This window comes from Doryrhamphus excisus, chromosome 12 (genome assembly GCF_030265055.1).
Source record: "Doryrhamphus excisus isolate RoL2022-K1 chromosome 12, RoL_Dexc_1.0, whole genome shotgun sequence".
Classification (NCBI taxonomy): Eukaryota; Metazoa; Chordata; class Actinopteri; order Syngnathiformes; family Syngnathidae; genus Doryrhamphus; species Doryrhamphus excisus.
In genome coordinates, this window is record NC_080477.1 from 10,249,376 (window position 1) to 10,268,140 (window position 18,765).

Here is an 18,765-nt window from a genome sequence, read left to right on the forward strand (position 1 = left end):
CATTGTAAAAGAAACTAATTGTAGTGGTTATAGTACTGATGGTTGAAGCAGGATGACTCTTTGCATGTTATGTGAGACACAAGCAAAAAATAAAAATAAAACTGCAGTCTGCGCTTTACAACTCCCCTGCTGCATTTGCTGCGGCACATTACGACTTGGAATTAAAACGCAGTCACCGTCACGCACTGTCTGAGGCTGCTGTGTATGCTACGGAGAGGGTCCCTTTAACTCTCTAACAGAGTAACATAATTCAGACCTGGCAAGGCCTTGAGCAAGACAGGTAAACATGAGTACAGCTGTCCTGAACAGGATAGTCTCTCATCACCTCTCGGTTTGTGGGTCCTGTTTCCCTTTCATGATTTACGTACACAAGCAGTCACACAACAAATACAGAGCTGAGGAAATGGTGTACAAGAAGGGCCTGTTTGTTAGTTTTACGGGCATGATTCAGATCCATTTTAGTTACATATATAGTTACACTTTATAGTTAATTACACAATTTAAAGTTTACATTTGGAAGCATTAGCAGCCATTGTTAAATACTTTCTAGTCACTCTTTTAAAAGGGTAATACTTTTAATAGCCTTCACTCTGACAATACATCCGATTATCTCAGTTATCAAATTTTATGCTGACTGTACTCTTCAACTATCAGCATCACAAAAAACACCTTCAACCACTAGTATCATCGCACTTTAATATCCTTTCATCCTTTCTATGCCGCGGGTATGCTGGAGCCTATCCCAGTTGACTTTGGGCAAGAGGCAGGGTGCACCCTAGACTGGTCGCCAGCCAAACGCAGTCTGGCGCAGCGCCGCGCACCCATTCCTCCATCCCTCCCACTGACGCAAGTGGCGAAGATGGAGGAGAAAAGGCGTGAGATGGTTTAACACAGCCGAGTGTAATCTTAACCAATCAAATGAACGCCCCTCATTGCCTTTAACTGCGCAGGACTGGACTGTGCATCAGAGGACACAATGCACGTCATGCACCACATATGCCACCTTGTGGGATAAGTCATCCGTTCCGGATCGTTTCATTAAACACAGAATCAGGCTAATGCAGTCATCTTGCTTGTTTTCCACCAGTATTCCTGCTCTACGTCGCCATATAGGAGAACCTTTGATGGTAAATTCTCCTCCTCATTCTCTTTGAGAAAAAAATTAACAGTAAAAAATGTATATCCTACAGCCAGAATTTTTTTTATTAAATGTTGTTTTTAGTTGTTGTGAATTATTAGTTGTTTGCACAAATTCTGCGCTGTGTATTGGCTCATTTGTGTTTGGATTACTAAGGGGAGGGAAGGGAGGGGAGAGAGGGGCTAGCTGGGCTGTGAAAAAGCATCCAGCACAGCCACCGAGATGAGTAATGAGTGGATCTCTCTTGTGTCTGTTGTGTCAGAGTTTTCACTTCTTAAATGTTGATTTGGTGGGGCAATTTATTTAGGAGGACGTTGCCCCCCACCCCAGTGTGGAGCTGGCCCTGAGCGGTATAGAAAATGGATGGATGGATGTACATGCTGGTTCAGGTGGTTACATTAAAATAGCGGTTCCTGTAATTGTTCATTCCACTGAAATCTGCCTGACACTCTGAAAAACCTGCTTGTGAGGTTGGTTACGTGTGTACACTGTGAGCCCCTCAGCCAATTTACCACTGCACAGGCTGCGCTTCACCTGCGGCAAGAATAGACCAAGTCAGAGCTGGCGAGCTTTCAGCTCACCTTTGCCGTGCCGTTTTGTCATGAAATGGATGTTGTTTTTAGAAAGAAAAGAAAGAAGTGCAACCCTGTGCTTAGACAATTAAAGTAGATAAGAGGAACCGTGTGAGAGATCACTTCTGCCTTCCTTGCATCAGATGCCTCCTATTCCCAGTGTCTAACGCAATCATGCAGACATGTTCTGCTGCTGCAGCTGCTACCAACATTTTCTTGCATAAGCTTGGCTACTGCAGTCCAAGGCCAAAACTGACAATAAATTGAATCGTTTCTTTGCTGTGACAAAACTGTGTGTGTATTTAGTCATTTGTATTTAGTATTTAGACTATAACCTAGAAATGCACTTTGATCCCGGCAACCTTGAACCTATAGCCACTCTGTGTGGGCCTTGTTTTTCTCAACTTGATGACTTCAGTAAGCTGTTTGGACTACAATGCACATTTACAGTCCAACAACACCAGACTGACCAATATCCAAGTGAGTAATGGTAAAGGTTTAATTTTATTTGAACAATACATCACATAGTTGTCCATTTTCAGTAACATTTGCCATTCCTAGCAAACTAATTTGCACCCTAGAATATGACCTTATTACAGTATGTGTGGGGAAACAGCTTATTTAAACTGAAAAATCTGACAGATGCACCAATTCCATCACTAAACAGTAAAAATGAGGTGGACTTCAGCACATCAATGCTAGAAACCTCCACGGTGTCCACCTCGCCTCTGCTGTGGAAAAATCACAATAAGGGAACTCCAGAATTCAAGTAGAATGGCACAGGTTCTGTCAGAAGCTGTTTAGGCCGAACAGTCATAATTTGGATAGGCACAGGATTCTGCAATCGGCTCATGAGCTACAGTTAACCATCCTTGGGTCACATCAAGTGTCCGAATGTGTTCAGAACCGTGTTTCCCATTCATTCATTTTTATAATTTATGTCAAATTTTATGTAAAGTTATATCAATTTTGGAAATATGTACCATCATTTTATTTAAAAAAGTAATATACAGTTAATATTCCACAGTTTTTGCATGTTTTATGTGAGCAGAGACTTTGTTCGACAGTCCTTGAATGCACCTTCTAACTTTCTCCCACGCTGCACAAATAGACTAAGATACAGTATACTGATACTACTAAAATTTGACGACCATATGGAGTGCTGATGTACATATTTGTACGGTGCACCTCTCTGAAAAACAAATTGCAGGCTCGTACTGATGGGTAGTGTAGGTCTGTATTCATTTAGTTCTTTTAATTGGATGCTGTTCTTGTCATTGTTTTACAGAATACATAAGATAAATTAGATTGCTATAATGTACCATTGTGCGTATTCCAGGGTCTGACCAAGAAGCTCTTATGGTCAGTGTGAATGAAGACGCAGCGAATAGTTAGTGTTCTTCAACTAACTGTCTTCACAGACACAGAGGAAACACCAATAAAGAAATGTGGGCCTAAAGGCAGCGTGCAATGCTTTAGCTTCACAGCTAGCTCTGTCCGACGTAGTTCTGCAGATATGAGCCTAGGGAGCAAAGCTCGCTTGCATTCACATACTCATTTGAAGTCAAAATGAGGGCAGAAGAGGACAATCCTCTATATTCTGTAGCTCAAACACAAATAGTCAGGCACCACTACAGCACAGTATAAGAGTGAAGGAATCAGATCGGATGAATTAGCACAGTCACAACACTACTACAGTGAATGTCATTATGCAGAACACTGCAAAAAATATTTACTAAAAGCATAGATGATGAGGCTTGTACCATTGAACATCACAGGAAATGACAAACGAACATTTAGAGGGCATTGTCTCACGGCACATCATAAAATATCATCTTAAAATCAATACTCCCATCATCATTTTCATTGGCTTCCAAACAACGTGAACAAATCAGTTTTTCAAGCAGTCCATTTTAGGCAAATGAGCAATATAATTGCAAGGCGTTAGGCACTCACAATAGCTGCTGTAATACTATAAGCGCTATTCATGTCTTGTTAGACAAAATACAATATTGACCAGTGTCTTGGACCTGTCAGCGTGCGGAGCAAAGAGAAATGCTGGGAAACTGCCAGACATCAGAAAGAATATTTATAGCCCAGGGTTGGCTGCATTGCTCATATAAAATTAACTCCATTACATACTCTGCCTCCACAGAAAAGCTGCCTATAACCAGATGGTTGGTTGAAGACATCATTGTATGATGTGACATAAAACGTGTTTATCTAGCTTCATGACCATCAGACTAATTCTAGTCATTGCTGATTTCCAACAGTCAGTGAGCCCTCCAGCACGTGTGTCCATATAAGGTTGTCTACGTCATGGCTGATGCTGGGACGACAGCAGCTAATGATCCGTGAGCAGGATTTAACGCCAAATGCTTGCGAGCTAAGCCACTTCAACAACTATATAATAACTCAGTAGCTCAACATCCAGCATCTAATAATATGCACCGCAACACTCACATCACTATATTCGCCTGTAAGGATAATGGCTGCGCAAAGGGATTCCTTGCAGTAATTGTAACGTGACAAGATGCTGCTAAAGGTCATTTGAGTGACTGGCTTCAAGTATTTTCAGTCCATAAATCGTATAATGTAAATTGACAAGTGTAGGTAATGACATTAAAATAATACGACAGGTAATGCTATCCGATGCCTAGAATACTGATAAATGTATTGTTTAAATGAGGGCGTTTTAAGCAGTCTGGACTGTTTGTGATTCTCGCGGTGCGGCAGTTGCTAGCTTACTGCCCGGTTAGCCGACAGCCTTAGCTGGCGTGCTAGCGAGCCATTTAGAGCTGATATGAAGCTAGCTAGCTAACCCGTCGGTTAGCTTCCCAGTAGTTAGCATCTACTGGAATCATATTGGGCAAATAATATCAGGATGGAACCTCACCGTAAACGGCACGTCATTCACGCTTCCCACCGAGTAGCAGCAGTCTCCAGGGTTCACCGCCCCAGTCAGCACCTGGTGCAGATGCATCTTTCTTATTTTGAAGCAGCAGATGCCGTTTTTTTAATTATTTACAACGAGTCCACCCTGTCGTTTTCTCCATCGAGCAGCGACTGGGAATTCCATCAGTAAACGTTAGCGGTCTCCTCGGCCTCGCAACGTCATGCTCCACAGACGATGGGGTCGGGTAATTTCTTTTCAAGCCGTAAGAATGTGATTTCACCTGGCCGTGTCATCCATTTACACAAATAAAAGTGGACATCCGTCGCCTCTCGCTATCAACACCACCCCTGCGATTAATCGTGAAAGCCGAAGCAGCAGAGTCTCTGCAGCGAAGCTGACATGCGCGTTCATGCCGTTGCCTAGGCACGACTGGCTGGATATAGAAAGGCTTCACCTAGAGCCAAAAGGTACCCGCCAACTAGTTACCTCTTCTGGTTTGTTGTCTATTGAAACACAATTAGTTGAACCAGAGCAACCGATTTACCAAAATATTTCTGTTTTTATTTCAAGGGCAGTTTAATCTGCCCTTCAGGAGACTGTGTCTATCATATCTATTAATGCTCTTCTATGTTGATGGCAGGCTCGTCATAGTGCTCGTACTGCTTCGTGCATTGATAAAATTATTATTATTATTTTTAGCACAAATTTAAAAAAATGAAGTAAAAACACATACATTATGACGATGGAAAATTGTTGGTGCAAAAAAGAACGTGGAGCAGAGAGCTCAAACATTTAGACTTTATTTTGGGAGCATGATACTGGTAACATACAGTATGCCAGCATTGGTGGTGTTTTTTGGGTGAAATTTGTAGCCAATTATAAAACTTTGTACTATCCTAAACCAAGTGTGTTCAATCATTATTATTACACATGACATTATTACACATTATTTATTTCCACCCATTATACATATTAGGGTGGACATTATTACACATTATTTATTTCCACCCATTATACATATTAGGGTGGAAACAAATAATGTGTAATAATGTCATGTTGGTTTCCTCGTCATTTAGCCTTTTGCACCATAACAGAAAAAATCATGTTTTAGGTTTATACAATGTATTTAATAGAAAAAAGGGGAGCATTGCATTTTATATATACGTACTGTATGTTGTGTTCCTTAAGAAATTAATCCACCACCGACCACATCACAAAACAATACAGATGTGCTGTGAAATGTTTCTTGTCCCATAAATTGATACAAAATGATATAATTGTTATGATTTTTTAAATAAATCCCTAATGTTATAATAATATATAATCATAATATTGCAATATTTCCTTAGTATGTCAAGTTTCACTTTGTAAAGTTGTGGAATTGCTGTTTGTGGCATGTATTTTTTCATAGGCCATTCATACTGTCTAATGTTTGCAGCATTTCTTGAAATGCTGGCTTTTCAAAACATTTGTTTGGTGATGACTTTCTGTGAACGCACACCTTTTTGTGCTGTTCTGTCTGTATTTGTCAACCAAATGTCTCAGTGAATGTTGACTGTCAGAATGAAGGCACTGATAATGAGACTTGTGCAATTGGAAGTGAGCCCTGAAAGAAATTTGGGATGGTTCTGAACGCTCGGTTTCAGATGTTTTTTTGCTAACACGGAGCTTTGTGATGTCAGTGCGATCCGGGTGTCCATTCGATACACTGTAGGCCTGCGGTCCCCCTAGCACTGTTTCGCTTTGTTTGCGATGTTAGCAATGGCTCCCAGGAAATGTTTATTCCGATCTAACAAGCATCAGGCAGAAGTGATTGGAGTTCCTGATTCCCAGCTTGCAAGATATATATATATATATTTTTTATCTGTCAACTGTATTTCATACTTGACTGTTTTGTGAACATGGGCCGATACGAAGCTAGACTATTCTGCAAACTGTTACTGAAGCCCAACACCTTTCCAACATTACTTGGTCGCGTCAAAGAGTAAGAAGAGCAAGCAGTAAATAACATTTTTAACCAATTAAACCTTTTCATACCACTAAACTCTGGCATTTAAAGATTGAGGTTAAACCAATAGAGTGAGTGAGACATGGCTAAAGTCCATTCTTCATTATTTGTTATCTCTGTTTTATCTGCTCCACCTCATCTCACTGATGAGGTTTAATGAAGCAGGTCACATAAGACTGTTTCCTTCCTGTTTTCATTTTGCACCATCCATTGTCACATTGCTCTCCTTTATTTTTCTGTCTCAGTGGTAAATCTGTTAGCATGGATGAATATGCTATACAAAACCAGCCATGAAAGCAGTGGCCTAATTAGTTATCCACTGTGATATCATCAGAAGTGGCCTGCCTGCCAGCCAATATGACACACAGGACAGCAGAGTGGGAAATAGTAACAAGACAGTGGCCCAGAGATACACTATATGACATTACAGTGTCAGTAACAATGCAGGGCACACTTTAGCTCAGGGGTGGGCAAACTTTTTGACTTGCGGGCCACATTGAGTTAAAAAAAAGTTAAAAAAAAGTTGGCAGAAGGGCAGCATATAGGCACCATCAAACAGGGCGACATACTTGCTCGTAAGCACTAAACACAAAACATTTCTTAAAATTGTCCATAGGTATGAATGTGAGTGTGAATGGTTGTTTGTCTATATGTACCCTGTGATTGGCTGGCGACCAGTCCAGGGTGTACCCCGCCTCTCGCCCGAAGACAGCTGGGATAGGCTCCAGCACCCCCACCCCGCAACCCTCGTGAGGATAAGCAGAAGAAAATGAATGAATGAATATATAGGAGTTGTTGATAAACAATGACTTATCTTTGTATTACAGAGACTGGACAGTCCAAAGTTTCTCAAGACAAGAGGTTATTTCAAGAAGTCTCTCAATGGTAAGTAGCTTTAGCATTTTAGCGTTAGGTTTTCTACAGCATCGGTAACGTGGAATGTGTTTTGCGTGTAATGTTTTTTACCAGTCTGTAAAAAATTCAGGTAGAGCCATTAATTGTGGAGGGGATACACAGACAAGCTCCATGACCTACACAAAATAAACACAGTTAGGACACTGATAAACTGTTACTTACTGCTTGTTATTCTGACTCTTAATGTTGGGCTTCTGCAAGTTTGTCGGCTAGTCCAGCTGCATACTGGCCCATGTTCACAAAACAGTCCAGTGTGAAATGCCGTTGACAGATTAAAATCCATTTCTTTTGCTGGTAGGGAATCAGGAACTCCAACCACTTGGTGGCATCTTTAGGAATTGAAAACAACTGTGGCTTTCCCGTACCAGGCATTGCTAGCAAGTAAACAGAGGAGTAGTGCTTGGGGTAGGGCAGAGAATGTACTATATATAAGGAAGTCCGGCCCTCTGTGACATCAAAAAGGGGCAGTATAACCACGCCTTTTGAAACCGAGCGTTTTGAGCCATTCCAAACTTCTTTCAGGGCTCACTTCCAAATGCAGAAACCTCATTATCTGAAACTTTGGCTTCGTTTAACACCAGAATACAACATTCTAACTACATTTATAGATCAGAAAAGTGGAAAAAGCATAATAGGTCCCCTTTAAGCTGAGATAAGATGTACTACGATCACTATAAGGATGTTACATTCAAACAAATCATCTCATTTATTTATTTTGCATATTAAAGAAGCTCAATTCCATCCTTATCATTAAAAATGTCTTGCACCTCAGGGCAACACTTGTGCAGCCTCCAGCTAGCAGCCATCCATGAAATGAGAAAATGTATAATGCATTCAATTATCTTCTCTTTAGATTGCACAGGCTTGCCTTCCAAACACCAGCCACCCCATAACCAACCTTAATGCAATGTATGGACACATTGTTGCTATTGTTATTCACACCATTTCTGCTTCACTCGCGCTAACACACACACACTAACATTAACTTTAAATACATTTCTTATTCACAGGTCAGTGATTATGTCACAACCAAGGATTATGTTGTTGCTGACTTGGCCTATGCCAAAAACATCAACAACAGAACACTACTCATATTATCAAAACTTTAGGATCATCAGGTGGGCACCCTCCTTCATTGGTGTTTTGATGATAGACCAAATGATGTGGAGAGTCCTGTGTGGAGTTTGCACGTTATTCCGGTACGTGTGTGGGTTTTCTCCACATACTCCGATTTCTTCCCACACGCCAAAAACATGCATGTTTGCCCGCAATCTCTGCGGAAAAAAATAATTTGTGATCCTACACAATGGGCTGTATGTTAGAAGCGGACATTTTAAAAACATAAATCACTGTTTATTATCAAGTCCAATACCGTTCAGCAACTCCTAAACCAGAACACAAATCAGAAGTTTTTCTATGCACTTGGCAGTTTGACATGCCACAGCAGAGTGGGCGTACCTGGAGGCGGGCCATGGGTGGAATAAATTAAAGAAATACATTTAAAGTTTTAAAGAAAAAAATACAGCTGAGTAGGTGCAGATTCTGGAAGAACTACAACACTGGTCATTGTGTGTAGCTCTATAGAAGCCCACAACTCAAAGGGCTGAAAAAGTAGCATCATAGGTCCCCCTTAAAGCATTCAATCCGAGGTAGGACCTTTTGAAAAATAACCATCGTCACCCAACATAGGGCAGAATAATCAATACTTTTTTTTTCTTGTAATTGTAAATGGAGCTGGAAACGACCAAGTGAAAAAAGTAATAATTTCTGTAAAGCACAAGGCTTGAAAAATTATTTGAAAAATTGCTGATTAACTAGTAGGAATTTACTAATCTTTACAATCTTTACAATCTCTTAGAAACTTCTGTGTGTGGAGAGATAACGAAGATTGATGACACTATTCCAGAGTGTTGTCTCTCTCTTTGACGCCATTACGTCTATTCTGTCTTCCTCTCCATACTCTCCTTTCCATCCTAAAGGTCGTTGTCTCTTACTATGATTATGTCACTTCAGTCCCTTTCAAGTTTTAGGTATTACATACCAGGTCATGTATAATCATCAGCTCCTTACTTACCTGTCTTAAAATGAGTTAAATACTCCTTTCCTGCCTCACCAGCCTTGGTGTTGCTCATGAATCTCACATTTGTAGGAAAGCTTTCACTGCCATTGATGTTCTCTGGTCTGTGATGAGCAATTCTTGCTGCCACATCTTATCTTTGGTAATAGTAGTCTTCAATGCAGGGGAAGATAAGCTCAAATTGTCATTTATCCTGATACTTATAATTTGTATTTATATTTAATTGTTCTATACATGGCTGCATGGCGAACGAGTGGTTAGCGCGCAGGCCTCACAGCTATGAGACCCGAGTTCAATTCCACCCTCGACCATCTCTGTGTGGAGTTTGCATGTTCTTCCCGTGCATGCGTGGGTTTTCTCCGGGTACTCCGGTTTCCTCCCACATGCAAAAAAACATGCTAGGTTAATTGGCGACCCTCGTGAGGATAAGCGGTAGAAAATGAATGGATGAATGAATGTTCTATACATGTAAAAATGTATTTTGTGTTAACATTTTGAGAGTCAACTGCTGACAGGCGACAACTTCCGGTTGCGGTTGCCATTTTGTAAGCTAGCTAATTGGAGGCTTGCTAGAATGCTACCCTAAAAATCTGCTAACGCTAAAAATCAACATAGTTGGACTCACGCAGTGTATTAACAACACGACAAGTCAAGTGCCAAAAGTACGCTAAGTGGAGAATGCACGCAAACTGAGGCAAAATTGTAGCGTACATTTTAGATGTACCACGCTAACCAGGGTGGACGCTAACCAAGGTTCCTGTCACAGGTGGCCAAGTCCAGTTAGCAGGATCCCAAAATGCAGAGACTGGTAAAGGTTTAACAAAGTTTATTATTACAAAGGACGAGGCAAAAACGAATACAACAAAAGTACAACAGAAAATACACCCGGACGGGCCGAGCCATGCTAATAACAAATAATAAACCAAAAGCGCTGCTGAAAACCAAGAAGGAAAAATATAATAAACAAAAGGCGCTGCAGAAAAACAAAGCAGAGCAAAGTACAAACAAAGGGCACTGCTGAAAACCAAACAGGCGACCATATGCTAGCCACTACCGGAGAAACCGTGCAGGTAAATAAAGTCCTCACTAAACAGGACACAGGTTAGACCACCAGAAAGCATGACGTTGTAACACGAGGCAGGGAGGCACAGGAGATAAGCAAGGAACATTGACAATCTGGCAAATGATCAGTCCACACAGCACAGCAGGCCTCAATGAGCACACTGGAGTGCAAATTTGGAGGAGGTCTAAGATGTATTGAGGGGCCAGCTCATTCAACACACAATAACATTTTAAAATCAATTCTAAAACTAACGGGCAACCAGTGCAGGGAGACTAGATTTCAGGTATTTGTTTTTGGTTCCTGTTAAAAGCCATGATGCAAAAGTCTGGGCGAACTGTAAGTGTGAGAGTGATTTGTGGCTTATTCCAGAGTAATGTGCATTACATTAATCCACAGGTTACAAAAGCCGAAGATGATAAAAACAGGATTTTACAATACCGTTGATTTGTTTATAAAGCTTAAAATCATGCCCAGGCTGACGGCTGTACATGTGCAAAGTTTTTAAGGGGGGCCAAGTCCAAAAGGGAGCCTGTGTTATGAAGGAGGATAACCTCTGTCTTCACCTTCTGCCAGCCAGACCTTGATATCACTTTTGCAGTCAAAAAGGGGTGTCGGGTGACGTGTTTTTGTTTTTTTTTGTGAGTGTATGCATACTTGGATTGGAGCCTTGCTGCTGCTTGGCAGCTATTGTGTAATAGAAGCAAAACAGAAGTTCAAGGTGCTTCCCATGCAAATTAACAAGTGTGAAGATGGTGGACATGGAAGATAACGTTTTATTGGCTTTACAAGGTTCCTGTACTTCGTCAAAATCATTGGTGTAGCAGAAATTCTGTGCATAGTTTGCAAACAGCACATCCGTAATCACTTCCTCTGCAAATCCTTTTACAGGATGAAATTATAATGTCAGAGGCGCTCAATAGAATTGGTATTTGTTTCAGGTTCTTTCCCTCCCAATATCCACAATGTAATCATCAATCAAGAAAAGAGCAAGATTGATTTTTATCATCACTATAGCCTCAATAGTGTGGTTAGCGCAGGCCACACAGCTAGGAGACCAAAGTTTGATTCCCCCCTATCCCCGTGGAGTTTGCATGTTTTCTCCGGGTACTCCAGTTTCCTCCCACATTCCAAAAACATGCTAGGTTAATTGGCGACTCCAAATTGTCCATAGGTATGAATGTGAGTGTGAATGGTTGTTTGTCTATATGTGCCCTCCCTGTGATTGGCTGGCGACCAGTCCAGGGTGTACCCCGCCTCTCGCCTGAAGACAGCTGGGATAGGCTCTAGCACGCCCGCAACTCTTGTGAGGATAAGCGGTAGAAAATGAATGAATGAATGAAAAAAAATCTCAAACTTTGCATATTGAACATGAAAATCCATCCAAGTGTTTCTGTTCTGGGAATGCAATGTCGTTTATTAGCCAGAAGAGGTCACTGGTGAATCACAGTATCTCATGCTGAGGTTCCAGGGATGTTTAAGCTGTAAATACAGTATATATTTTAAATCATTCTAAAAACATCATTTTTTTTTTACCCCTGAGACTTTATTATTTTCATCCCTGGTTTTCTCTGATGTCATGGGAACATGGGAACAACATCAATTGCATTTAGTACTTAAAACAAATAATCTTTGATTGATGTGAAACAAAAAACAACCCTATATTTTAAATGACTCTTTCAAAGCAGCCTGTTTTAAATTGGTTTTGGGTGTGTGTTTTTGTTCCTCGGCAAATCACTAATCTGAACTATCTGCAATAAAGAAGAGAAGCCACAATAGGATCACTCCCAGACTGATTACATTTGGAGTTTGCACGAACATTCAGGTAAGAAAGACAGTCTTTCTAAAACCATAAGGCTTTAAAAGAACTTGAATTTAATGGTGCTCATACTGCAGTCCTTGTAAATGTTAAAGGAAGCTGATAATAGCTTCTTATCTGAGCTGGGGAAGCGATGAAACCTGTGAAAATGGTCAAGGCAAATAAAGGAACTTGCTCAATAAATTAAAGAATTAAAAAAGACTGTTCCCATCCCTTCGAAACAAGAACCATTGTTCCGAGAGAACTCATTGAGAGGTGGACATTCAGGAGTGTGAAAATCAGAGGTGATGGCATCAAATTTAATTATCGTGTATAGTGAAAAACTACAGTGGTTGCAATCTATTTTACGACATCTCACAATGAGAACCCGAAACCAGCAGGCATGGTCAGAGCACGTTGGAGTGGGCATCGATGCACTTGGAAGAACTATTGCAGATATTCTTTTTGGAAGAACATCATGAACTGCATTAGTCTTCTCTGGCAACATCATGACTCAAATTTTGTATCTTCACTCTATAGCGTTTTATCAAAAATATATTAATGAATAAGTCATGTTATTTTGGTTCACCGGCATCGGAAATAGATAGATGGGATGGATGTTATCTTAGTGTTGAGTATGGCCTATAATACAAAACAAATATGCATATTAAAGTAAATTCTATGTATTTTTTTAACCCAAATTAAGCATTGTCAAGCATAAAGATGGGTAAATTTAATAAACTAAAAATATAACACCTTTGGAATATGCATTCAAAGATATGATGCTGTGTAGTATTCTGCTTTGGTCAGTAGATCAGTCAATAATATTCTGTGAGGCACAAAAGAACAACGTGTGTTTATTGCAGGTTTGAATTACCTCACAACATCCCCAATAATAACAATACAATCACAATAATGATAATCATAATAAAAACACTGTCTTAAAAGGCTTATTTGCTGTGATTGTTTGTGTACTATATTGGCTAATGCGAGTGTAAAGGTGACTATGAAGGTGTTATTTTATGTCTAGAGTGCTCTAATAATGTTGAAAACCCATATCTAGAGGTTTTTTTATGCTCTATAAATGAAAAATGTTAATTTATAAATAAGGAAGTCCACTTCACTTGTCACGTAGGGTCTAGAGATAATTAACCTAGACATTTTCTTTTAATTATATGATTATTTTAACAAGCTATTTATTTCAGTGTATTGTAATGACTGCAGGCTAATTTTCCCTTTGAGAAGTGTGTCTCGACTTCCTACTGAGACCATTTTTCATAACCCTCTACTGCCACCATATCATTTCATCATGTAGCACCTTTCTCCTCCTACTGAACAGTTAATGTATCTACCCAACATTAGGGGGCAGTAGAGAATAAGAAAACACTGTTTAGTGTCAATTTTAACTTCCTTTAAACCCATTGAAATATTAATCACCATTTTGTATTATTTTTGTGTCCTACATGTGCATCAAAGTCAGTTTATCATTTCTGTAATTGTTTCAGATGGATTCATTTACTCAAACCCAAACCATACAGTGTGAGTAATGATACATTTTAAAAAATGTGTATATAATAGAAATGTTTCCTTTTGAGTTTGACACTCTGACTTGATAGAGTTTGGGATGTTAACAACAATAGACATTCCCCTTAGAGAGACCGAAAGAAATTTGTTGACGTGATTAGATTGTGCCTCCTTCCATAATCACCCCATAAACCCTTGCGGCCCCTCACCACTCACCTCTGCTCCTCCTCTTCCTCTCTCCTGCCCTCTGCATCTATTTTTCCTTTATCTCAAATCTGGGCCCCCGTCAGCATCTTGTCTCTTCAGGTGGGGCATCTTCTCAACCTCTTACCATTATGGAATATGGCTGGATCTGGCCTGTAAGAATGAGCAATGAGGGAGAGGAAGCGGTGAAGCGTGTGGTGGCTCAGGGCAACACGGTAACCATTATGGGGCTAAGGCACTACCAGCGTGTTTGATGAGGGGGAACAACGGTGACTTGCACTGGGATACCCCATTAAACGCCCCCTCTTTGTCTTTCTGTCTGTGGCTTTTTCGAGCACACACACACACACCAACACACACACACCAACACACCATTTCTGGTGGTTCCCAGGTGCGTTTTTTACAATCCCAAAGCCATGTCTGTCATCTTGTCTTCCATGATAACCTATCAACTTGAAGATGGTACCTGCTGTTATCATGCCCTTGCTCCCCTATCATGCCCTTTTCCATGCTCATGTGAAAGTATTAAACCCTCTGAAGTCCAAACACAATTTGTTGTTTTTTCAGCTAACACAGCCTGGTGTTTCATGTGAAATTAATTTTTGAGAGTATCCATTATCTCATATTATAAAAAAAAAAAATCTGTAACAGTACCTCTGTGCAGAGAACCTAGTATTAACATGACATGATTAGAACCGTCATTTGCAGTGCTGGTGAGAACTGCTTTCATCAAAAATCTGATCTTTTAACATTCTATTCTGTTCTTCAAATTTTCAGCTTCCTGAGCTGCATGTGCAGTGCCAGCTGGCAGGTTTTTCACAGTGCCAGGCACATTTTGATACAACCAGAAATCACTATTTAATGTAACCGTCTGAACCAGCGTGGACATTTTTGTATGAATTGTCCCATCACCTCTGATGTCAGATCAAAGACGTCACGCATAATGAGAACTCAACTTGTCAGCAGCTGAAAGTATGATGCCAACCGGCCCGGCTGTATATTGAGTTGGGGTGGATGAGGGGTGGGGGGGCGCTCCTCTAAATATATGGCTTAAATAAAATGGCCTAAATAAATCAACATTTTAGAAGTGAAAACCCTGCCAGACAGCTCCACTCAGCTTCTTCATAGCCTAGATCACCCCTCACTCCCCTCGCCTCAGTAACCATCCAATCACTGTTAGTATGCAAATGAGCCAACACACTGCACAGACTTTCTGGCCCATTAGACAACTAATAATTAACAACAACTCAAAACAAAGATTACTATCACGTTAGCTGGCTATAGGACATTTTTTTTTTTTTACTGTTTTTACTCAAGAGGAGGAAATACCGAGAATATACCATCATATACCAACCTATTTGGCGATGTAGAGCATGCTGGGGGATCACAAGCAAGATGCCTGGATTAGTCTGCCGCTGTGTTTAATGTAACTGCACCTATATTAAACCCTCTCATGCATTCTCTCCTCCCTCTTTGCCACTTGCGCCAGTGGGAGAGACGGAGGCGTGTATGCGTCGCGCTGCGCCAGAATCCGTTGATGCAGCACAGGCACGGCACAAAGCAGGTGCACCTGGTCTACAAAAATAGAGCCTATGGACTCCTATAGAGCAGCTACACACGATAACCTGCACAGAAGGTTTTCTAGATCTTCCAACATCTGCACCTGCTGCAGCTGTAGGTCCTTTGCTTTCCAAAACGGTCTGTCTTAATTTAATCCACCCACAGCCTGCCTCCTGGCCCGCCCATTCTGCTGTGATTGGTCACATGTCAAAGCACGAACCCCACTTTCTGATTTTGTCGGTATAGGAGTTGATAACTGAATAAACCTTTTGGAGAGCTACTCATGGTAGCTCATGAGCTACGACCTGGAGACACCTGATTTACCCTGCATGAACTCAAAGTTTATTGACTGCAGACAATCTTAACAAAGCATTGGCAGTTTTTTTCAGCAATACCCGTGTTTAATAAACGATTTAAAAGATTCACCGATTGTGGTGGAAAAGAGTATTAGCAACTCCAGACATTGGTGAGTTTGTAATTTGTATGCATGCAGGTAAGACACTGCCTGTATGCACACTCTATAATGCTACATAGAGAACCGCTTACTTACACCGAATAAACATAGTTAGGACACTGTTAAATTAAATTGTTACTTACAGCTTGCACTTCTGAATATTCAACATTACCAAGTTACTTTTGCGAAGGCATCGGGCAACAGTTTGGCGGATAGTCTAGCTTCGCCCATGCTCACAAAACAGTACCATAGTTTTCTCTTGCTGGTCAGGAATCTGCAACTCCAACCACTTCTGCTTGATTGACTTGATTTAGGCAAGTTCAAACCTGAACAAATATTTCCCGGAAGCCATTATCTACCGTGCTAAATCAGAGCAGTGAAACAGTGCAGCAGAGTTAGGGCAATTACTTGTAGTTGTACTCGGAACACCCATATGAGGAAGTCCTGCTAGTCCTGTTAGCCATCCCAAACATCTTTCATGGCTCACTTCCAGTTGCGCAAACCTCATTATCTGAAACTTTGGCACTGTTTAACACGACAATACAACATTCTAACAACATTTATAGGGCAGAAAAGTGGAAAAGCACGATTGGTCCACTTTGAGACTTCTGGTGCGAAATGCAGAGTACTTTGACACGGCAATAAGAACATTTCTGAGATAATATTCAGGTCCTGAAGGGTTATGAAACTACTGTAACATGGTTATGCACTTTAAGTAAGTCTTTGCCATGGGAAAACTACTGGAGTTTACAACTAATGGAGGATCTACTGTGTATCATAAAATGTGATGTTTTATGTTTTACCGATGTAGTACATTCCAAAATGTATATGCAATGTCCCGATGGTGGATGAGCTAGAATCCATATGTGGGTAGTATGTACAAAGAATGTAGTAGGATATATTGCTGGTTCTGCACAAAATTTGTGAGACCTACTCAATTATTTTTATATTACTTTGTAAAGAAATATTTTACTACCTGTTTTACTTACACTTAACTTTGTTTGAAACGGCATTTAATTCCTGCTTATGCATGCCGTATTCCTGTGTATACAGTGTTTAGCTGTGGCATCATAATGACGGTATTAGAAGGTGGATTAGCAAAGGACAACACTGAAGGCCATTGCTGTGAATTGTACAACCCACAAATAGGGTTTCACTGAATAAAACACGAGTTAATATCTCCTTTGCTGCAAGACTAAAATACTAACAAAATCCAATTATATGCAAATGCGTCACCTTTGACCACAAAACTGATGAGAGCTGAAAGCTGAAAGCTGACACAAATTCTCTAAGTCAATCCACTGGACAGCTTCTATTTCTCCTGAGATGAGGTCCTCAATGTGATATCCAAACATTTGTCATCCTAACTGTGTTTGACACATTGAAAGGACTTGAGTTCTGTGTGAACATATCAAGAACAAAAATAGCCAATCAGGCAGAAAAATGTGCTCTCTATGTGCTGTTAATCATCACAGGATGGGCTTATCGATTTGCTGTTGGAACTGTGTTTGGTGGTTGTGTATCTGTGTGTTTGTGTGGAGACTGTGACTGTGGCGTTCCCTTTGGGAGCTCTCCGCGAGCATAGAGGACATCAGAGGACATCACTGTGTTCCTTTAGGTGTTATCTTACTAGTGCTCATTTTAGACAAACATTGCTGATGTAAAATACCTATTATCTACCGACCCATGTTGTGTCTCTTATCATGAATATACAGTATTAAGATTTGAGAGTAAAGCAGACCGTGGCAGGTAAGTAAAGTGGTTATTAGAAAGTTTTTTTTTTCCACAAACATAATTTTACAGGGCAAATCATCCTACTGAGATGTGAAAATAATAATTGAACTGTACACAATTTAAAATGACACCACTTTAACTATTAGACCCTGTCTGTATAGTCAACGCAATTGCAAACTGCAAACATTGATATAAAATACTGTAGCTTTTGTCCAGATGCTGAGAGGATGGTGAGCAGAATCACCAAAACTCATACTGTATATCCGCAGCCGTCTCCCACTGGCTCATCCAATCAGCAGTCAGGATACATTCACGGAGTCAGCAATGGAAAGTAGAATTTTCAAGCAAGAACCAGTCCAGGGTGTACCCCGCCCCTTGCCCAAAGTCAGCCGGGATAGGCTCCAGCATACCCCTGTGACCTTAGCGAGGATAAGCGGCATAGAATATGGATCGATATAAAAAAAAACACATTTGCACTTTCCATCATAAATATAGTATATATTCACCAGCTATCATTTGTCCCAGCCAGCAAATGCAACCACAGCTGACTGATGCATTATACACTGTAGGTTTGTTCCAATCCCAGCACTGCAAGTGCAGGGAATCAGGGTAAAAGGTGTGTAGGCTGCTTACTGTAAGGCAGTGCTAACGTGACATTTTCTCTAAATCGGACCATACCATCTATTACATTTTGAGCCTGGATTATTGGGGCAAGTCCTATCATGTTTGTTTGTCCCACTGTGAGATTCAATTTGAGAGGCCTGCTTCTAACCTCCATTTCTTCATCCATCTTCAATGGTGTTTATCCTTACCTGGGTTGTGGGG

At 40.6% G+C, this 18,765-nt stretch overlaps 1 protein-coding gene across 4 annotated transcripts in view; it reads right to left on the minus strand.

Moving 5' to 3' along the window:
• The window catches only part of dmxl2 (Dmx-like 2), a 32,820-nt gene extending 27,738 nt beyond the window's left edge, over positions 1 to 5,082 (minus strand). For 2 of the 4 annotated variants that reach the window (XM_058088369.1, XM_058088373.1), the window contains exon 1: positions 4,607 to 5,082. In XM_058088369.1, coding sequence (XP_057944352.1) covers positions 4,607 to 4,693 — 87 coding nt within the window. In that variant the 5' untranslated portion in view covers positions 4,694 to 5,082. The remainder of the gene's footprint in view (positions 1 to 4,606) is intronic. The other 2 variants (XM_058088371.1, XM_058088372.1) reach the window with 2 other exon arrangements.
• Between the last annotated feature and the right edge of the window lie 13,683 nt (positions 5,083 to 18,765).